This window comes from Artemia sp. Qi Xiang Cuo, chromosome 4, assembly GCF_049724085.1.
Source record: "Artemia sp. Qi Xiang Cuo chromosome 4, ASM4972408v1, whole genome shotgun sequence".
NCBI classification, from domain to species: Eukaryota; Metazoa; Arthropoda; class Branchiopoda; order Anostraca; family Artemiidae; genus Artemia; species Artemia sp. Qi Xiang Cuo.
The window spans coordinates 54,845,750-54,869,265 of record NC_142797.1 but is presented as its reverse complement, the minus strand read 5'-3'; the positions used below and the strand labels follow the sequence as shown (position 1 = coordinate 54,869,265).

The following is a 23,516-nucleotide window of genomic DNA, read 5'->3' as shown; positions in this document are numbered from 1 at the left end:
AATATTCCAACTCTTGAATTTCAATCGAAAGAAATTCAAAATGAACTTTGAAAAATTAAGTGAATGTAACTGTGACAAGTTAAACCGCAATCAAACACAACTTAAATATTCCAACTCTTCCAATTCAACTAAATAAATTCAAAATGAAAATTGTAAAATTTAGTTAATGTAACTGTGAAAATTTAAAACACTAGCAATCACTTGTCAAATATTACAACTCTAGAAATTCAATTAACTAAATTCAAAAATAAAATTTAAAAATCAATTTAATCTAACTGGGACAATGTTAACCTCAAACAAACACTAGTGAAATATTCAAACTCTTTAATTTCAACGAAAGAAATTAAAAATGAAATTTGAAAAATTAAGTGACTGTAACTTTGACATTGTAAACCACACACAACCACAACTGAAATATTCCAACTCTTGAATTTCATCTAAAGAAAAAAAAATTGTACTTTTAAAAATTAAGTTACTGTAACTGTGACAAGGTAAACCACAAACAAACACTAGTGAAATATTCCAACTCTTGCATTTCAACGAAAGAAATTCAAAATGGACTTTGAAAAATAAAGAGAATGTAACTGTGACAAGGTAAACCACGACCAAACACTACTGAAATATTCCAACTCTTGCATTTCAATGACAGAAATTCAAAATGAACTTTGAACAATCAAGAAAATGTAACTGTGACATGGTAAACCAGAACCAAACACTAGTGAAATATTCCAACACTTGCAATTCAACGAAAGAAATTCAAAATGGACTATCAAAAATTAAGGGAATGTAACTGTGACATTGTAAACTACAACATCACACTAGTGAAATATTCAAACTCTTTCATATCAACGAAAGAAATTCAAATGAACATGTAAAAATCAATTAAATGTAACTTTAACATTGTAAACCGCAACATAACACTACTGAAATATTCCAACTCTTGCATTTCAGCGAAAGAAATTCAAAATGGACTATCAAAAATTAAGTTAATGTAACTGTGACATGGTAAACTACAACATCACAATATTTAAATAGTCCATAAAATTAATGACAACTAAATAATTTCAAAATGAAGTTTTAAAATTAAAGGGACTGTATCTGTGACATGTTAAAAAACAAAATCAAACGACTGAAAAATTAAAACTATTTCTTTTCTCTTACAGACATTAAATTAAAAATTTGAAAAAACAATATATAGTAACTTTGACAATGTAAAACACAAACAAAAGCTAATGAAACAATAAAACTCTTGAAGTTCAATGGAATAAATTCGAAATGAACTTTGAAAAAATCAGACCTTTGGTGGGGGGAGGGGCCGGGGGCAGGGGGTCGTTCTGTGTCTCAATGCACAAAAAAGTATAAAAAATGATGAGGGAATGGGGGGGAGGGGAGGGGAGGAGGAGGAGGAAGGAGGAGGTGGGAGGAGGAGGTATAAGGAGGAGGGAGGAGGAGGAGGAAGGAGGTAGGAGGAGGAGGAGGAGGGAGGAGGAGGAGGAGGAGGAGGAGGGAGGAGGAGGAGGAGGAGGAGGAAGAGGAGGTGGGAGGAGGAGGAGGGGGCCGGGGGAGGGCCTTTGGGGCACAGGGAGGGCCTTTGGGGCACAGGGAGGGCCTTTGGGAGTCTGGGTGACATTTGGGGACCGGTGGATGGACTTTGGGACCCCGTTGGTCCTTTGGGAGCTCGATGGGCCTTTGGGGGGCCTGGGGATGGCCGGTGAGGGTCTGGGGTGGGCCTTTGGGGGCGCCGGTGGCCCTTTGGGAGCTTGGGGGACCTTTGAGTGTCCGGGGGGGCAGTTGGGGGCCTGGGGGACATTTGGGGACCGGTGGCGGGCCGTTGGGAGCCCGGTGGACCGTTGAGGACCGGGGGCTTCCTTCGGGGTTGGGGTATGAGGATTGGAACCCTTTGGGGTTGGGTTAGAGGACCTCACAACACTGTTCAAATGAAACTTGTGTATTATAACGACCACAGAGTTTCACCATTAAATTCTCTTCTAAAATCTCTTCTAAAATATTCTTTTAAAATGTCTCTATCTGTTTCGCCGAAATAGTTCCATTACCTGTCTAAAATGGTTTCGCCCAAATAATCCCTAAACGCAAAGTCAGCGTGTTCCTTTGTTATTGGCATCTCTGTGCTAACGCATTTCAAATTAATATGAAACCTTCTCGCACGCTAAAACAATTCATCGCTAAGATATTTCTTGCCTAATTGTTTCCATGGCCTTTGGTTATTAATATCCTTTGGAGTTCGACCAGTAGAACTGTTCCTGAGGCAAAGACATTAATGACCTGGATCTATTCCTGGAGAAATGTTTCTAGGCGAAAATTTTTAAAGTCTGACAGATGATGTCATTGATTGATTGATCTGTCAAGAAAGGGAAATTAATTTGTTGTTTCTAAGGGGAATTATTGATTCACGATAGGTGAATTGAGGTCGACAGCACAGGTGTTCTGACTCGTGACAGCACCATGTGGTTTATGGCATGCACTTGTCCAAAAACAACAATATTAAATAAATCCCTCAGGCCTAAAGATTAAAGAAGCCTTAATGTTTCTTAAGTCCCTCTTCGTGAATCAAAAATTTCCCCGCCGATTATGTAAATCAATTTCTCAGGTTAAGCTAACCAAACAACACTGAAGCCATGTATGTTTCTTAATACACTCATAGTGAATCAATAATTTACACTAGAGAGTATGTAAATAAAAGATTAGAGAATACTTAATGTTTCTTAATTCCCTTTTCGTGAATCAATAATTTCCCCGACGATTATGTAAATCGATTTCTCAGGTTAAGCTAACCAAACAACAATGAAACCTTGTTTGTTTCTTAATTCCCCATCGTGAATCAATAATTCTCCAATCGAGGATGTAAATCATCCCTCATGTCATTCGCTCGTGGCCAAACAACAACAGATCGATTGACCTTGACACACCCACATTAGACTCTATCGATAATCCTTGAATAAATTATGTCCCGTCAGCATTAAACTTAATTTCAGATGGCAGCAGGGGTGGGTGACACGAGCTCATGATAGGGTACTACTACCGTACATGAATAATTAAAACGAAATTTGCATATTAATTTTACTTTTTTGGCTAAGTGGCTTTCTCGAAATTTCTAAGACCTTGTACGCCATTCTGTATGGAAAGTAAATAAAAAAAAACAAGTTTTTTTTAACTGAAAATAAGGAGCGACATTAAAACTTAAAACGAACAAAAATTATTCCGTATATAGAAGGGGCTGTCCCCTCCTCAATACCTCTCTCTTTACGCTAAGTTTTTTATTATTTTAAAAAATAAAGTCTTGTGACAGATTCAAACTTTAGTGTAAAGAGCGAGGTATTGAGGAGGGGACAGCCCCTTTCATATACGAAATAATTTCTGTTCTTTCTACGCTTTGACGACGCTCCTTACTTTCAGTTCGTATGATTTGTTTTTTTTTTATTTAATTTCTGAAGACTTTCTAATTAATGCAGGTTTGAGTTTGACTCCCCACACAAGAACAATTAAAACGAAATATGTATATACATTTTACTTTTTTTGGCTAAATGGCTTTCTCGAAATTCTTTTCTGACGTAACTTACGAATTAACTTACGTAACGAACTTCTATATTCGTATGTTTTATTATGTATATTAGGGAGTTAGCCCCCTAGTCGATACCTTGCTCTTTACGCTAAAGTTCGAATTTTGTTCGAATGGCCGGTTAATTAGAATAGATAGCTCTTTTGAAAGTACTAAAAAAAACTTTAGCGAAAAGGGCGAGGTATTGACTAGGGGGCGAACCCCCTCATATACGTAATCATTTCTGTTTGTTTTAAGTTTCAATGTTGCTCCTTACTTTCAGTTGAAAAAACTTGTTTTTTTTATTTAATTTCTGATTGTCTTTTAAATAATGCTGGGAAATCCGGTGCCCCCTTCATAGAAATGTCCCTTCCCCCAAGTAAACATCCTCCATGGAAGGATTCTCCTCCGTAACCCCCTTCTCCGCGACCCCCCCCCCATCAGAAAAAATACCCTCCTGAAACGTTTTTATACTTCCCATTGACCAATACTATATGTAAACAATGGGCAAAATTCATAACTTCCAGCCCTTCCCCCGGGAACTGTTGGGGATTAAGTCATCCTCAAAGACATATTTATTAGATTTTCGACTATTCTGAACAAAATGGCTATCTCAAAAACTTTGATTGGGTGACTTTTGGAAAAAGATGAGCGTGGGAGGGGGCCAAGTTAGCCTCCAATTTTTTGATCCCTTAAAAAGGGCACTAGAACTCTTAATTTCCGTTCAAATGAGCCCTCTTACGATATTCTAGGACTACTGGATCGATACGATCACCCCGGGGAAAAAAAAAAAAAAAAAAAAAATAAACACGCATCCGTGATTTTTCTTCTGATAAAAATTGAAAATTCCACATTTTTGCAGATAGGAGCTTGAAACTTCCGCAGTAGGATTTTCTGATACGCTGAATCCGATGATGTGATTTTCATTAAAGTTCTATGAGTTTTTGGGGGTGTTTTCCCTTTTTTCTAAGATAAGGCAAATTTTCTCAGGCACGTTTCGTTTGATGGGTAAAACTAAACTTGATAAAATTTATATATTTGAAATCAGCATAAAAATTTGATTCTATTGATGCATCTATGAGTATCAAAATTCCGGTTTTTAGAGTTTGGTTACTATTGAGCCGGGTCGCTCCTTACTTACAGTTCGTTGCCACGAACTGTTTGATAATTAAAAAGTACAATATATGGCTTATATATGGAATAGCATATATAGTACACTATATGGAATAGCAGCAACTTTATTGCCATTTGAACACACAAGACGTATCAACACACAAGACCTTTGGCTTGAAAGTTCCACTTTCCTCAGATTTTGCTTCCTGTATAAGACCTGGTTCAAGCAGACGTTTAGATTTAGCTCAAGTAGATATTTTTCTACTTGACGCAGCACCCATGATTCCCAAGTATGGCTTAAAAAATATGGATCAGTTGTTGCGGTCCATTGCAAACCCAAACTTGCCATCTGGTGGGAAAATTTTAGTTGCTGGAGGTGATTCCCGACAGTGTTTACCTGTTCAACACCGAAGCAACCGCAGTGAAACATTGGATTTATCAATAAAAAATTCATCTTTGGAAGAATTTCAAACAGGTTTCCTGTAAGAAAAATATGCGGATCGATCCTGAACAGGAAGCATTTGCAAAGTACCTTGCAAAGTATATATATATGCAGTTTATTCTTTTAGCTATATGCGGACAAAAGAAAATTGCTGAATCTAAAATAGTTGGTGGTGAAGAAGCAACTCCCCATGAATTCCCATGGCAAGTGGGTCTTTTCCTTGATGGTAGAAGTTTCTGTGGTGGCTCTCTGATTTCAGATCAATGGGTATTGACTGCTGCTCATTGTACTGAAGAGTAAGTCCTTTGAGAGTCTTGATAAATCATTATCGTTTTATGTAACTTTGTCATTCCCGTTTTCTTTTGTGTTTTCGTTTAAAGCAGGACCATTTCACTAATTATAACGGCCAATAACTGTGTTTCCCTGCAACAGCATAAATAGGGGATTTATTTGAACTAAAGTGATTGCCATAATAGGATTTCCAAGAATAACATTTTTGTTCTCTCCGTAGAAATTACTTTAACCAATCAAACATTTTTTTTCCAAACAAGATTTTAAGAGGTTAGCCTAATGATTACATTCCATCTACCACTGGTTTACAATGACTAGCTTAAATATCCATTATTAGATAATATACCTCATAATTATAACTTAGCTCATAATTATTCCTCTTTCTTTCTTCTAACCTTTAAGCAATTTTGAACGAATTTGTGCATTAATTGACTGGCATATTGTTTTCTAGCGATGGTTAGCAAAAGGTGACTAACAACAGAAAAAGTTGTCAAATAGTTTCCAAGGATACCTAATAATTGTTTAAAATCTTTTTTCAATTGAAATTAATTATAAAGTTAAATTTAAACCATGCAGAAACTATTCCATATATGTGAGGGGATGCCCCTTATCAACCCCCGTTTTTTATGCTAAAGTCTGAAAGTTCTTTAAAAATACTTCTCATTCAAAATCAACAGCCCTGGCTTTGGAGCAGTCTTTCCAAAAGAATTATGACAAAAGTCAAACTTTGGCGCGAAGAACGAGGGATGAAGAAGGAGCAGCTCCCCATATACGGAAGAACGAGGGATGAGGAAGGAGCAGCTCCCCACATACGGAAGAACGAGGGATCAGGAAGGATCAGCTCCCCATATACAGAAGAACGAGGGACGAGGAAGGAGCAGCTCCCAATATACGGAATAGTTTCCGTTTCTGTACATCAGAATAATGTAAGTTCTGCATACCGGTATAATAAACTCAAACATTGAGAAACATGAATAAAATGTTTTGGACTGATCCCTTTTTACCACTAATTGATTTGCATAACTAATAAGTAAACACCACTTTCATAAGTAAACATCATCTCTTCCTTTTGCAGCATAACTTTCGTGGATGTTGTTCTGGGAGGTCATATGATCCGTGATGAAACAGAAGAAGGTCGAATGGAAATCACTTCCACTGATTATATTCTCCACCCAGGATGGAATAGTTTCACCCTTCGTGATGACATTTCTTTGATTAAGCTTCCTGAGTCTGTCACATTTACAGGTAATATTTTGTTATTGCACATTTTGCGTGAAAATAGCGTTAAACATAACATTTTTTTTTCTTTTTCTTAATTTTTTTTTTTCAATCTATCAATCAATTTTATTTAATCAATAAACTCAACAAAATGCACTTCAGTATAAACTCCCCCGTAAGGCTCTATGACCAGGAAAAAAAGAGGGGAGAAGCAAAACTGAAACAAATACATAAAAAAAAAAAACATTTTCAACATCATACATTCGCACCTTAAGAGACTCAAAAAAAAAAAAAAAAAAAAAAAAAAAAAAAAAAAAAAAAACACTTAACTACTAGCTAGAAAATACCTAAAATGATTTTTGAACATACCAAACGAGTAGCAGCCTCGTGCAGACACAGGGAGCGTGTTCCAAATCCTGTTGCAAGTTGTCAGAGGGTTGAAGTCAGACCTCACTGATGGAGTATGAAGAATCTGTAAATTGCTGGAAGTGTGGAGATGATAAGTCGATTGATCAGAAACAAAAGATATATTATTACATAGAGCAGCAGGAAGATGGCCGTGCAACTGTAAAAAGATGAAAGACGAACAAGAAATAAAATAGAGAGATTTCAAATCAAGCAAGGGTTTAAGTGAATATCGGTTAGTTTCCTTAATGATAAGACGATTGATCAGAAACAAAAGATATATTATTACATAGAGCAGCAGGAAGATGGCCGTGCAACAGTAAAAAGATGAAAGACGAACAAGAAAGAAAATAGAGAGATTTCAAATCAAGCAAGGGTTTAAGTGAATATCGGTTAGTTTCCTTAATTAGAGTCCTTGCTTTATCATAAAGTGTTGAAAGTGGCATCAGAGACGAAGGAAAAGTTGACATACAAATAACAGAACAATATGAAACATAAGACTGAACTAGGCTGTAGAACAAGATTCTAAGAATCGACCCTGGAAATATGTGTTTGATTTTTCTAAGGATTCAAAGACTCCTGGAGACTTTCATTTTAATCAGGTCAATATGATGCTTGAAGGAAAGATTTTCATCAAGCAAGATGCCTAGGAATCGAACTTAACGATCCTTAGGTCTACTTAGAGAACTTCTTGACACGTGTATTTCATTTACGTCATGGTAAGCCTTTGAAACTCTGGAGAAAAAATGACTTCCCGACATTTAAGGCAAGATAATTTACATCAAACCATTGGATAACTCTTTCAAAAAGGCCATTTATCTTTGAAAGATGAGACTCAGTTCTACCATCTGTACCAAGAGTACTGTCATCAGCAAAAGTAATAAGTGTATCCGGTAAGGACGAACTCCTGTCACAATTAGTGACGGATGCTGGTTGAAAAAGACGACAGCAAATGGTAGGTTTTAAATTTTGAACCACATTAATATGGCCATTGACGTAGATTAAAAAGAGTATCGGCCCAATAACAGATCCTTGTGGATTGCCAAACTCTATTCCCGAAGGGTTAGAAAAGTGCGGATCAACCGAGATGACTCGACCAGATAAATATTATAGAAACCAAGAATAAGCATTCCCTCTTATACCAATATGGGACAGTTTCCAAAGAAAAATCTTGTGTGTTAATGAGTCGAATGCTTTTCGTACACCGAGAAAAAGAGCATAAGGTATCAGATCAAAGTCGAGGACTGAATGTAGATAATTCAGCAGCGTTGCGCATGCATGTTGAGCTGAGTGCTTCACCTTAAATCCAAACTGGACATCATGAAAAAAGTGTTTAGACTTAAGAGGATCCAGAAATCGAGAAGGCATAGTTTTTGCAAAACTTTTAATAATAACGGATAAAAGAGATATGGGACGACAATTTGCAGGATCATTCCTTGGTCCACCTTTAAAAAGAATGATAACGCGAGCACGCTTTAAAGTTCTTGTGAAGACACTATTTTCAAAGGGAATATTGCCAAGTCTCGTGAGGGCAGAAATTATGATAAGAAGGATGAACTTTACAACCTTAGTCGGAATACAGTCTGGCCCAGAAGATGAATACCCCCTCAAACCATTGACAATTCTGGCTATTTCAGCTTCAGAGGCAGGTTCCAATGCCATTGATTTAGGACAAGGCGGTCAAAGGTAAGACCTAAAGTCAGGTAAAGAAGAAGAAGGACTTACAGAAGAGGCTGTAGCCTTGCCGATATTAGCAAAATAGGAAGTAAACGCATCTTGAGCTTTTAGCTCACCCTCTACATTTTCGCCTTCTATCACAATACTTGAAGGGACAGTAAGAGGCAGAGGAGATGGCCTGACAACAAAATTGATTACTTGCCATGCCCTCCTAATGTCTTTACCACACGCAGAGAATTTTCTGTAATAAAATAACGATTTGGCCTTTCGGCAAAGCGAATTATAAACTCTTCTATAAGCTTTGAAAAGTTGAAATCGAGAATCACGAGAAGATGGCTTAGTGGACCTGTAAGCCTTCCAAATATTTTTTTTTTTTTTATACAACTTTTAAGGAGTCCCGGGGTCATCCAAGGATTCAAAAGAGGTGTTTCTTTCGATGCCGGATTAGACTGGGGCGCTGCACATGTATTCAAGGTAACTTCTTTCAAAGAATCATAAAAATAAATAAACAAAGAATCTATATCAGATTCATTTTCAGAAATACTCCACAAACAACCGGCCAACCGTGACCTAAGAAGATGCAAAACCTGATGATTAAATTTCAAAGAGGAAAGACCTGCTCCTTGGTTCCTCCTTGGCAACGCATCGGAAAAATTATACGTGGAAAAAACAGGAAAACGGTCTGAGATATCACTTGTCAATACAAAATTTTGCACCAAGGTCAACGATGAAAAAATATTATCAAGCAAAGAGGTAGCAGTGTTAGTAATGCGAGTTGGAATGCATGCAGAAGGTAATGTTCCACAAGCGAGCATTGTTGAAAGAAAATCCAAGGACGTGGATGACCCCTGGTCACACAAATTAAGGTTGAAGTCATCCATAACGACAAGCTCACACGAATGAAGTCGGATTGTTTCCAAAACCTCATCAAGAATCTGAAGGAAAGAGGGAACAGAACCACTAGGAGACCAGTATATATTACCAACAATCAAAGTTTTAGCTTGGGTTTTAATCTCAATAAATATGGATTCAAAAATTCCTTCTTCATTTCTTGACAGGTCACGTCTAACAGAGTACGGAAGACATTCCGAAACATAAACAGCAAGGCCACCTCTTGCCATCCTACTTCGATTTAAATATTCCATCTTTTACCCAGAGAGATGCAATAGAGATTCATTTTTCGAATCAAGGAAAGTCTCACAAAGACCAATAAAATCAGGGTGGCCACTACGCACTATTTTTTTCAACTTATCAAATGAAGAACAAAGGCCCTGTACATTAAGCTGAAGCACAGAGAAACTACCAACTCGTTTGGATATTCGATCAAAATCCGATACATACTTACTACTAACTGAAAAATGGGGATTTGATTGTGATTTATTAGACTGACCTACGGAATTATTAATCAAGCTAAGAAAATCTATTGGGTTATTTTCAAAATGGATCAGTTGCTCACCCAAGGAGGAGATATCACCCAAACTAGAGTCAAACAAATTCAAATTCAAAGAAATGAACTAATAAATAAATAAAGCATTTATTATTGTAAGGAACCATTAGCACAGAAAGAGAAACAAAAATGAAAAAAAACAAATAAAAATAAAGTAAAAAAAATGAAAATTAATGACCTGAAGAAGGCATTTACAAATTAATAAAAATACTAACATCGAAAAACGACACAACCGAAGTAATAGAAAGGGAAAAAATACCGAAAAGTGCACCAAAAAATAAATAGAAACAAACAATATTTTTGAGAAAAATAATACAAAAAAAAAAATTAATGAAGAAACAGCGCAACCAGGGAACAAACAATACCGAACAACTCAAAAGATTATAATAAATAAATAGCAAAGGAGAAATATGCATTATTCCCGAAATATGTGGAGTCACGGAAATAGGGAAAGCCGAAATGCAATACACACAAACAACCGAATATCTATCAGGATGTATCTGACAAAAAACGGATTTTTCGCGTAGCACTCTCAGTAGGCAAGCGAGCAAAAATTCGGCCCTTATCTGTCCACACATTCTTAACACCGAATTTATCTCTCGCAGCTTCCAATATTGACTTTTTTCGCTTTGTAAGAAATTCACTATCAAAAACTCCTGAGCCGGCAAGCCTCGACTTAAGTTTATAAATCTGATATGCAGTTTCTCTGCTTGCGAACTGCACAATCACTGGCGCTACAACTGGGGTGCTTGAACTAGAAAGGTTAGCAAGCTTGAACTGATTGACACTCCTGATCTTGTTCACATAAAATTCAACCAAACCCATTTGTTTGTTTACAATACTTAGTATAGAAGAGTTCAGATCAACACCAGGTTTTTGTTTTACACCCAGGAAAACCAGATTTTCTAGCAGTGAATCCTGCTTTAAGTCATCAAAATCGCCTTCAACACTTGAAATACGTGATTCAATAGACTCCATCTGACTTTTAGACCTTTTAACAGCTTTTCAATTTTTGCAAATTTGGGATTGTATTCAAGGCTAATAGCATCATACACTTCACTTACAATCATTTCTGCACTAAGAGACTGCTTACTATTCTGTCCACTTTTTTCATTTACTTTATTCTGAATCTCTGTTAACATACTATTTTTTGTCCACAGTAGCCCATCTTCAGTAGCAGCTAGCTTTTCAAATAAATTTGTAACAGTGTTAACCCCTTGAATTGCACTACTCTGTGATTTTGGGATGTGTTCTAAATAAATATCGGGAAAGCATTCGAATTCATCGAATGCTGCCGGAACCTTCTTTTCTTTCGACCGTTTCGCCGTAACCGCATGCTGATCATAGTCCAAAAGATTAGACTGTTAAACTATCTGTAGATCGTGTGTTCCGTAACAAAATACTCTAAACTGATCCAACTTATTTCTTCCAGTTGATTTGCTGATACTAATAATACGAACAGGCCATAGCGGATATCGAGAAAACTTCGCCAGCGCCAAATCTCCTACTCAGAAAGACATGTTATCGGAAATATGATATTATCGGAATCAAAATATTCAATTTAAAACGTAAAGTCTCCAAAATTAACTATACCTAATGGAATTCAAAATTAATTCCTTAGTACATACGCATAAATTAATCACTTGCTCGTCGAGATAGAAAAGAAACAACTATTAGCTGTTTTTTTCATTTTTCCCTTTTTTTTCCTTCCTTCTCTTTTCTTGCTTTTTTTTTTAACTAATGTCTATTTCAGTTGCGAAAGATGAATAATTTTCTAAATTTACGAGATAAGAATGTTTATTTTATCAAAGTTTCATCACATGCATAATTTACTGATCCATAAATCTAAAGATGGCTTATATCCAGATTGCGAAACTCACAGAACAAGTTTATCCTTTGAACTCAGATTCTAAATGAGCTCTAGATGTTGGATATAAACAGTCTTCTTTATTTACTTGAGAGAAGGAATAGATAGAACTTAAGTGTCTGTTCCCTCTGAAACATGTGATTTTACAACAATCCAGGAGCTGAAACTTACACTAAAAGCGCAAAATACTCCATTAGATTCAGAACCATCAAATCCCCGAACCAGCATTGTGGTATTGCATTGACTACTTCTCCGAGAATAATTTAATCTTGCTTATAAAATATGAGTATGTTGTTTTACACTTTTATGTGGCGTATTTTCAGCGCATATTTCAATTTAGAAAATGTAAAGCACATTCCAAAAATGTGGTTTTGTAAGTGGATAAAGCTAAATCCCAGCTATAAAACGATAGCAAAATTATCGTGCTGAATGATTAATGTTGAAACATTAAAAAGGTAGGACTGCAGAAAAATGTTATATTATATATTTACTAATATAATATAAAAAATATTATAATATAAAAATAACTATATTTTATTTATTATATTATACCAATAATAGATATTCAATAGATATTGTCATAAATCATTATTAAAAATAATAATAATTGCAGAGGGAGCGTAAAGCTTAGATGACAGACGGACTAAAATACTGTACTTTAAAGAATGCCATCAAATAGACAGGAACCTAATCTTTGCTAAATTCGTAGGCTATTAGGTGTTGTGAATGGTAACATGTTATTTGGTCATAAATTACAGAAGATCCTCCCCTCAATTGGAGTTCGTAGTATTTCTGAATTATTCAAAAAATTAACTTAAATCTGAAAATAGTGGGAGGCATCAGCAAGAATAAATGAGAAAAGTGTAGGGAAAATTTAGAGGGAAGATTGGCGCAGATGTGGGGAAGGATACCAAACATCATTTAGATTTAGGGGTTTTCTACGAATTTTCTATTTCCTTTGAGCTGTAAAAAAATTTTCCAGAGCGTAATCTGACTCTGGATCTACTCCTCAAAGTTCCATTTCCTGCCTGGGGTTTATTCCAAGATAACACAAAGTCCCTGATTTGTAACTATGCCCGAAACCAAATTATAGGTCCTAAACAACTAAAGTATTTTCATTAGCTATTTAATCTAAATTTTTACGGACTTGTGTTTCTAGACATTTGAAACTTAGGTGAGTCTAAGAACCCCAAATTCTACAACCAGTACCAGCTTAAAGTTACCTAGTGCTCTTAGCCTCTAAGTGAATCCAGGCCTAATTTGTGAGACTATATTTTTATTCAAAAAATTATTGAAAAAAAAATTCTGATTATTTATACCAGATTAATTTCAGCAATAATCCCGTTAAAATACTTAGTTATTATCCCATTCTCAGGAAATTTTAATTGTTTAATGGACACTTTTAACAGACACTGCAGTAAAAGTGTTGCTGTTGTGCTTTTTATCTTCCCATATTAAGTTGCTCAGTAACTGACATTTATCGGTTTTGGACTCTTTGCTATTGAGCTAAAAACATTCACTTATCGTAAAGACAAGAGTCCAGAGTATTAGTGTACTTACATTACTCCACAATACCGAACTAAAGTCAAGCTCAACAGGGCCTTCTTTTCCTGCATACAGGACCAGGCCCGTTCCCCTGGTACTGGGCTTGCTGGACAGTAGATAGGGACAGTGGGCATCTCGTTAATTTATTCTTGCACGTTACTAATTCGATGACGAGGCATTTGGCTATTTTTGCTTACAAAAATATACAACATTTGTCTCCTGGTCGCAACCTAAGTCTACACCTAGGCTACAGCCATATGAATGAGTACCCTCGCCCAACACCCATCAACCATTACTAGTGCTTCGTTCAAAAGTTTCATACTAACGCATAGCGTTCAACGCTGGCACAGACACTGCATCCGCCTTATGAAGGATTCAAGGCAAACCAACAAATTCGTTATGGGTTACTACCCATGACGAATGGTGGTTCTAGACGATTCAGATTGCGCCAATCCAATAAGGGGAGTGAACCGTGACATATTAACGTTTAAATTGGAAAAGAACTAAGATAGGAACAAGTTCGTCCAACCTCCAGGAATTTTTGCGAACCAAAATCACCTGGGGTTGCAGTTTAACCCAAAGCCTATCCTCGTGTAAGGACATGGTGCACCCGACCTCTCCTGGCTAGTCCTTCAACTGGAGTGCCGAGGAGCCGCTGCTGAATAGGTCATATTCAACATAGCACTTTCCGCCAAAGACGGCCATTCATAAAATTAATTTCTTCTATTAATACAACAATTCAATCTTTTACTGGTGACGGCTAGTGGATAGTTATAGTTGCCGTTTCTTCAGCTTTGACTCTGAAGACCACTATATAGTCTTGGCATACCTAAACTATCTTTAATTACTTGGATGATGTTAAACTTGGCAGAGCTCCGAGGTGAATTGAGTATCTTGTAAAATTTTGAGTTGGTATGTCTCCAACATCCGCGAGCCACAAGAGCTATTGGGATGACCTCTAATGACTGGATTTCACCTAGCTCTGAGATGTCTCCCGGAGTGTGAATGCTGTACTTTCGTATCTTTCTTTTCCCAGGAGCTCGCTTATACATCCACGACATAGGCCACCTTAGAGCCTGCTCATTATGCTGAATACCTGTTTACACCATAATTTCCAACTTAGTTAAACTGAAAAACCCACAGATAATACCACATCAGAAGAAAGGTTAAATCAGGGTATCATAATGGATCTTGATGGATTTTTCCATATTTTTGTAGTTCAAATCCTTAGAACAAACTTTTCAACTGCAATCAAAAGATAAACCAGCGAGAAGTTGCTAGAAGTTGAGATATTGCTATGGCTGAACCTTCAGAAAACTTATACTGACTTCAAACCTACCTGCAAGCATCAAATTAAAAGTTGATTGAAAACTCTTCTTGAACAAAATTATCATATTAGAGACTGTACTAGTATTCAAGGTTGGAGCAAAATAAAACCTATATCGCTAAGGCATTCTGGCAATTTGCTACTTAAATTTATTTTTGAAACCTAAATAAAATAATAAATGGATAATATTACATGACAAATAATAATTTGCCCTGTTATCTATCCTGTAAAACAAACTAATACTTGAAGCGGCTTTAAATATCAGTTCACTTTTTGCACGACCAACAACAGGGGCGAAGTTAATGATCCCTGTAATTATTGTCGTCGATATATTTCACAGAAACCTTTCATTGAAACTTGGGTACTTTAATTTGCTAATAAGAGAGATGATAGAATGACTAGAAAATAAAAACTGTGACAAAAAAGAAAAGCAGTTACTCTTGTCCAGACAATGCTTAGTGGATATCTTAAGCATTTGAACCGCAGGGGTAACAACTGAAGCCAAAAGAATAATCCTTGTGATCATTGCTGTTAGTATACTTTAAAGAAATATTTTTTTTTAGACTAAGGACTTTAATGTGCTAATACGAGAGATTAAAGGATAGATTCGACTATTACATATTGTGACAAAAAAACGAAAGCAGCACACCTTGCCCAGACAAGGCACAGTGACATTTTGAACATTTAAAATGCTATGGAATAGGTTCCGAGGAAACATGACTATGTAAGATTGCCCCTACTATCAGGGCTAATAAATTTGGTAGCGTGTTACAAACTGAGGCTTGGGTAAGAAATCGGTACTCAGGATTCAGTGACAACTGATTTTTATTACAAAAGAAGATAAAAAGAAAAATATTCTAAATCTGATTATGTTGAATATTTCTGAACCTCTTCTAGGTCTAAGGTCTAATGATCTACTTGTTCAATCCACCAATGTTTACCGAAAAGAAAAAGATTAAGTTAATTCTAGGCTATCAACTGTTTCTACTTAAAAAGGTTACACTTGAACAGCTAGTCAAGGCTTGAGTTCTGGGTTATTAAAATCCCTCAGTTCAAATTATTGTTGAGCTAAGATAATAATAACCGTACTTGATTTTAATTCAATTTTCATTAACCCAAACCAAGAGATCTTCTTATTATTTCTTAAAAAGGGCTGTGTATTCCTTGGACCTTAAGCCTTGTCTAAGTGGAAATACTACCGAACTATAAACCCAAAATCACCAACCTATAGTAAATGTTAGATTTCGGCACTAGTTGTTATTATTTTCTTCTATATACGTATTAAAGTTATCTCCAAATGACAGAAATCTTTAGAGGTTTTCTTCTTATTTTAATTTTATCTTCAAACTTTTATCTCCAAGGGGAATTCAGACAGACAGTGGTAGTCTACTTTAATTACAAAGTAAAACACTTAATCCTTGTTTGATCCAAAAAAGACTACCTTGTTTCCGAGGCAAAACTACCCCGATTTGTCTCTCATCCGTAAGTTATTATCTGTTTGCTACTTGATCTGTATAGCAACCTTCCCTCTCTCCTAGCCAATCAACCACTTTTTGTTAAAAGTAGTTTCTTCTCCAGTCTTTCAAGGCCTTGCAAAACTGGTCTAAATTAGGTCTTAAAAATATTTATCACGGGTTCAAAGTTCGTTTGATTCTTGGACAAAGGAGTGTCACTACAGGATTTATGACTAGTTACGCAAAGAGAAGTTATTTTCAAATTCAAGCTAATTTGAAATTGTCGCTATTTTTCTGATCGATGAAGCGAAAGGGAATTCCAAGCTTTAATAAAATTGAATTACGAAATTTACACAAAATAAGGCCTCCTTACATCTATTACCTCTACTTTGTTGCGCCTCTCACAAAAATTACACTATTAACTTTTTTCGAAATTTTTTAGCGTAATATCAGACATAGTCTATTTCCTCTTGTCAAAAGTGTTTGAAATCAAACCTTGTGATATTCTCTTTTAATGAGTCCTTAAGAGTGCAGGAGACTGATAAGACACGGAACTTATGCGTATCAGCATGGATTCAATAAGAAATAAAACCATTAATAACACTGATAGGGTAGTTATCAACAAGACTAGAATAACTAAAAACAATGTTCGTTTTTTATTCGGCTTTTAATTATATTGTGTAGCTTTCTTTGGATTTAACAAGAAAATTCTTTAAAAGTGAGCACATTATTTGGATTTTAAATTTTTTCTTGTTATTAAAAATAGATGGAGCTGTGTTGGCCTGCTGAATACAGGCTTGTTTTGAAATAAAATGCACAAATAAACCTTTCTTTTTTCTTTTTCCTCAATTCAGTTATTTTACCTTCCGCTGAATGAAAAGCAAAGCAAAAAAAAACAAGATAAAAACTATTAGTTTCGGTCAGATTTTGCAATCAACCTTATGATTTTGCTGGTGTTAAATAAGTCTTACTTATAGAAAAACTTGTTTCCCCTTTTATGAGTTTCTCGTTTGATACAACTGTTAATAAAGTCATCTGTGGAAATTATAAATAATTGAAGCTCGAAGCAGTAGTTTTCCTTTCTGTTTTATGAGCCAGATTAAACACACAGAAACATCGTATTAGAACACATTATTCGGGGACATATTTTGGCCTCCAGATCTATGTCTTGCTTTTTCAATTTTCTGCTTCGTGAGTACATCTGTAATATCAAAATAAAAAAAGAGTATCTATCATTCATAAATATTCGCTTATTATCTGCAGGTGGAACTATGTTTATGCTGTGGCCAACAAGTTAACATTGAGATTTTCTTTAATATAAGGTAAATTAACTTTCATACGCCATTTAACTTGATTTTTACATGAATATCTATAAATAATTTTATTTTCAGACACATATAGTCCCGTCTGTCTCCCACGTTATAGTGACGTAGATACTACTTTTGAAGGTGTTATGGTAACAGCATCTGGATGGGGACAAGATTCAGACAGTAAGAATTACTATTTAGTCGTCTATACTAGCTATTATTATCGTCTGAATATTTCTTTGTTACTATTAATTGGTACTTAGGCTTAATTTAATCAGATTGACTACTGTTTAGCATTTTTACTAATTTCTCCCTTTAATTTTGTCTAGGTTTTGATTCCTCATATCAGCCCAAGAAGTGAAGGTTAGTTTTCCATATTGCCTTGCTTATAACAAATGTCCATAACTTCTTGCTGTTTTGGGGTCAAACAAGATGTTTTCGAACTTTCTTGATTTCTTCACAAGTAGTGCAATTTGGATTACAGTATATGTGCTGTAGCATTCATAAGAAATAGAAAAACAAAGAAAGTGATAATCAGGCTTGGCTTAGAATCTGTCTTGAGCCTTAGTAGCCCCCTTGCTGGAGTCAGCATTTCATGAACAGAAGACTCCTTAACCAAACTTGAAATCAAAACAGATTTGGAGTAATAACACAGGTTATTGTGGTTGGAGCTTTTGGGGGATTAGCACAATGTGTTTTCTTGTATGATTGATTGATTATGAATAAATTTTATCTTATCTTATCTTGAATCTTTCAGTCCTTAAAAATATGGGAAGGGTGCAGATTTGAGCTTAAAAACACCTTTCTAGACTCAAAGTCTAGAGTGTGTGAGCACAAGTCCGCCTTTACCTTCCCATTGATTCCTACAATATTCATCATCAACGTGTTTTCTTTTTAATTGTTTTGTTGGCCGTCAGCTCTGAATCATCAGCAATTGTTTTTATCGTTTTAGAAAATGTCTGGGCTTGATTCTTCATTGAAGCGCTAATTTTGGCCCAAGATACAGTTTAGGGTGAATATCTATTTAGATTATCGATTACGAAAAGCTTTTAAATAAAGATGCTACCACAGGCATCTATAGGCTACGTAGCTTAAATATGTGAAGAAGAAAAAGGCTCTCCAAAGCTATTATTTTTTAATTGCAGTAAACATTAAAGCGGAATCTAAGATGAATGTTTAAGTGTGTTAAATATGTAATATGTTAATATTAATATGATAATATGTTCCTCCTCCATCTCAATCTTTTCAATGTCTCCCTCTTTTAACTCCTCACAGAATGTTTCAATTTCCCTTTAACTCTTCCTTACGAACCTCTTTCACCCCATTTGGAGCGACCTGCTTTTGTTTAGTCCTTGATGGTTAGCTGAACAGGAAGATCTTTGGCAATCTGTCATCCTTCATCCGCAGGACGTGTCCTAGCCATATTAACCTTTCTCTCATTAGAAAGCGGGATTTCTGAAAGCACTAGAAAGCAGGATTGGGACAAACTAATTTTTAATTACATTAATTTTGAACCTGTCTTTTCACCCTAAACTCTCAAAACCTCAAAAAATAATTTATTTTGCTAACATTTTACATTTATTATGCTCAGATCATCAGCATAATTTGAGTCTACTAGAGTTTCAATCCCCCATTTGATTCCATGCGCTCCCATAGCTTTTGCTTCGCTCTTTAAGGCAAAGTCCATAAAAATGATCTACAGAAATGGGGGTAAAACTTAACTCTGCTAGACTCCTGATTCAATACAAAAATAGCTACTGTCTTTATTTCCTACCTCAACCACAGCAATATTATTCTCGTATAAGACTAAGGACTAAGGGGGTCTGACGACTAAGGCACTTGTCAACTATTACTCTGAGTGTACAAATTTGGTCAACGCATTCTCTCCCCTTCCTAAGACAACACTGTTCTTCTCTTAAACATGTATCTACAACATCTGTAAGTCTAAAAAGTATCGTTATACTAAGTAATTTGTTTCTGACAGATACCAAGCTAATGACTCCATAATTACCACAGTCACTCTTATCACCTTTCTTATGTAACTAAAGTTATTTAAAAATAACTATGCACTTCCCTCATTTCACAAACTGTATTTACAATCATCCATAGTGTATCTCTGACTTCACAACGACCATATTTAAAAAACTCATCTACTACATTATCGTCACCTGTAGCCTCATTATATTTTAATCTTTCTAAAACTGTTTTAGAGTACTTTTATCCGTGTAGAACTGCTTGTAGAAGCAGTTCTACAAGATTTGGGGTTTGGCTAGGAAATTTTTAATCCTTTTAGAACTGTTTTAGAATCCTTATGTCCTTGCAGAACTGCTGTGAAACTTTTTCACTCTTTTCCTGTAGTAACTCTATCACCTTTCCGCCCATTTTTAAAATGTTATGCCCACCTCTCTTTAACTCTTTCCTCATCATTAATTTTGGCTCTGTTTCCATCTTTAACTGAGAAAGTCCAGATTGACTGGTCCCTCTCAATTTTTAAACATGTCAGCACAGTATTTACTATTATGCCCTTTGGCCGCATCTTCCAAATCTTCAGCAATCTTATGAATAGCCCTTATTTCACACCTCATTAGTTCATAATTTAATACTTACTCTAATTTCATTACATTCCTCTTATGTTTATATGACCTATCACCCAAACATTTCTCGTACAAGCTCCTCCTCTTCTATGCTAAACTTGTATTTTCACTAGCATTCCTAACTGTGCTTCTAACTTTTTTCCCTAAGATACCACTTGTGACTTCACAATTTTAGTCTGGCTAGTTTAGTATTCAACTGTTCCTGGAAGGTTTCTTCAAATTCTTACCCTGGAGGCTACCACTATCATAACTTCCCAGCAGTTAGTCATCCTTTTTAGATTTCACCTTTAAATTAACCCTAGACACTACTAGGTGGTGATCGTTACTTTTAACATCAGTTTTAATCAATGAACAATCAATAATATCATTTTTATGTGTTTACTTTCGTCAAGAAAAGAGAATACAAATTGACCATTACAACTTCATCTTCTAAATATATTACCGACTGCTGGATTATTCCGTTTTTATAATGCTCTTTTTATGTTTAAATATACACACGCGTTATTTCCTGAGTAATTTAGGGAAATGTTTACAAGTGGTGTTAATTTTCATAACTACTCAACTAGAGCATCAACAATAGTTCGACGACCTCAGGTTATTACAAAGCGATCCGTTTTTTCCATAAGACATGTTGGCCCTCGGGTGTGGGAACCATTATCTCAGGCAATTTCAACAATTGATGAGCTAAATGAATTTCGCAGTTAACTAAAAGGACAGGGTTTGTCTTCATATGAGTTTTAATCCTTGCTGAGCGAATTTTCTCTCAAGTGATTGTGACAGTTTTAATTCGGGAGGGCGACGAGGAGGTAGAATAGAATAATGATTTTAATTTTGTGTCTTCGGTATCCAATTAGGTCATGAAATTCTTAAAAATTAATTTATTTCGTTTATTTTTATTTATTTATTTTTTTATTATTTATTTTTTTGCCTTTTTTTTGGGAGGGGGGGAGGGCTAAGGATGGCTGGTAGTAATTGTGTATGTAGGGTTTTGTAAAGGGTGATGTCTGCCCATACAAGTTTAATAAACTTCGGGTTTTGTTGTTAATGTGTTTTTTTTTTTTTTTAAATAAAACCATTTTTTCTCTCTCTAACAAAGGAAGGGGCGTCCTCATTGATTATAGATAATCCTTGCCCCCCACCAATCTTCCAAAATAAAAGCGGCCTAAAGCTGCACTGTCCCATATCTTTGTATACCTTTCGTAGCCTTTCACTCCCGTGAACCCTAGTATCTTGTATTGATCCTACCATTCTTCGGTTTACAATAACATGATCAACAAAGTTAGCTGCCCTACCATCATGACAATATTATGATAACTTATGGGGCATTTTATGTCCAAATACTGTAGGCTATTGGCTATAACTAGATTGTTACAGCTATAAAATAGCAGCAGTCTAAACCGTTAATATTTCTTTTTCTTATACCAAATTTATCTAGGTTAGGATGCCACCTATCCCTATTTCTACCAAAACTGGCATTAAAATTCCCTAATAAAAATTTCCTATTCTTCCCTGGGATCCTGTCTATTTGTTCTTGTAGCTGCAAGTAAAATTCATTTGAGTCAATACTATTTCCATCTGTTTCTTCTATAGAGCATATACTAATGTGACTCATACCCTGCACTTTTTAGTCATAAAATGAACAACTACTATTCTATTATTAATACCTTCCCAATCTAAAAAAGAGCTTTCTAATTCATCATGAGCCCTACTCCCTGCCTATTCATCTCATCCTTCCTACCAGAGCAAATAAATTCTATATCACTTAAATTCATGTTTCCTACCCCTAAGAGATGAATTTCTGTAACTCCTAATAGGTCCTGTTCAAAGGGTTTTAATTCGTCAGTCGAGATGCCAATACAATAGTTGTTTTTTTTTAAAGTTGTAACATTCCAAGTTGCAATTTTCATTTTATTTACATCATTGAAATTAATCTGGCCTCGGGAAAAGCAACAGTCCCAAATAACAGTACAGGACAGATGTACGGAAAACACGACGTGTTTAATGAGACTAATGCTAAGTTTGAAAATAATATCTTGTATTTTTAGGCTCGTTCGAATTTAATTCAATCTTAAAAAACTGCTACTTTGATATTTCAGGACCTACTATAAACAATTTTCTATGATCTTGATCCAAAGCCTTCCTTTCTAGACTCAAATGGTATTTCACCTGTCCTAAGAAAAGTAACCGTACCAGTTTTGGGCAACCAGCCTTGTGATAATGTTTATGGAATCATTACTGATGGACACATCTGTCTTGACACCACAGGAGGCATGGGTGCTTGCTTTGTAAGTTCATATTTCTCCCTAACTATTTCTTCGAAAGTGTTGAAGGAACTTTTTCACTTAGTGTTCTTAACATTAATACCCAAGCCCGCACAGTTTTCTTAATGCTTAAACACGCTGTTTTACAGCTAAATGTCTATTTCATAAAATGAAAAATTGATTTTGTGGAAATTCGAGTTTAGTTTCTCGTAGTAGCCAAACCCAATATTTGCTGCGTGTCGTCTTTAGAAAAAGTTAAAACGTTTTATTATTGATGGGTAATCAGCATAGGAAATCCATTATTGTAAAAGCCTTGAATATTTTTTAAACCCTATTAACTAGTTTACACAGTTCCTTATTGGTTTCGCATTGGAAGTTGTATTATATTCAGTTCTAGCCAAGTTAGAAAAAACAACATTTTTGAGGATTGAAGTTCAGGAATGGCAAAAGACATTTGGAAGTGGCGAGAAACGTTACAAAAATAAGCGTGGCAAACGCTGTTCGAATTTATTAATAGTTCTACAAATCATTAAAGTTTTCAGTTCCATTAATAGTTCTTATCAATATATATATCTAAATTTAATGGAGGAACAAATTTTAAGCTTAAAAGGCTTTGAAAGACAGCAAACTGAAAAAGACAAGACAATTAAGAGAATATAATGTTTAAGGAAAAATATTCGACATTTCAGTTTCCTAATCCGATGAAGGTAGAAGAATAGAAGTGGATAAGCTCAGACTGTAAATTATATCAAAGAGACAAGGACTTGATTGTAAATCAAGTGACTGGCTGAAACATAAGGCCATTTACTGTAATAAAATACGTACATACACAAATTTAAGAATAAAATAGTTTACTTACAAAACTTTTTCAGTCGAAGAGACGAACATGGCAAGGCAAACATAACGAGGAGAAAGATGCAATTTTGCGATTCTGCTTCAGACTCGAATTATATTATGGGAGCGTTGAGCTCTTAGTAGTTGATAAGTAACATTTTGAAAGTCTGTATTGATT

General features: G+C 35.4%; 2 protein-coding genes across 2 annotated transcripts in view; one reads left to right on the top strand and one right to left on the bottom strand.

Annotated features, from left to right (window-relative positions):
- The window catches only part of LOC148953249 (brachyurin-like), a 53,347-nt gene that overhangs the window by 29,598 nt on the left and 233 nt on the right, over positions 1 to 23,516 (top strand). The window contains exons 3-6 of the mRNA XM_089088421.1: positions 5,239 to 5,407; positions 6,478 to 6,647; positions 17,734 to 17,832; positions 22,392 to 22,528. Coding sequence (XP_088944547.1) covers positions 5,239 to 5,407; positions 6,478 to 6,647; positions 17,734 to 17,832; positions 22,392 to 22,528 — 575 coding nt within the window. The remainder of the gene's footprint in view (positions 1 to 5,238; positions 5,408 to 6,477; positions 6,648 to 17,733; positions 17,833 to 22,391; positions 22,529 to 23,516) is intronic.
- Positions 8,706 to 23,514, bottom strand: LOC148953250 (uncharacterized). The gene is made up of 3 exons (XM_089087314.1): positions 23,364 to 23,514; positions 9,267 to 11,653; positions 8,706 to 8,943 (listed from the first exon to the last, which is right to left on the bottom strand). Exons 2-3 carry the CDS (start codon positions 9,845 to 9,847, stop codon positions 8,706 to 8,708), a joined length of 819 nt encoding a protein of 272 aa, XP_088943440.1. The 5' UTR covers positions 9,848 to 11,653; positions 23,364 to 23,514.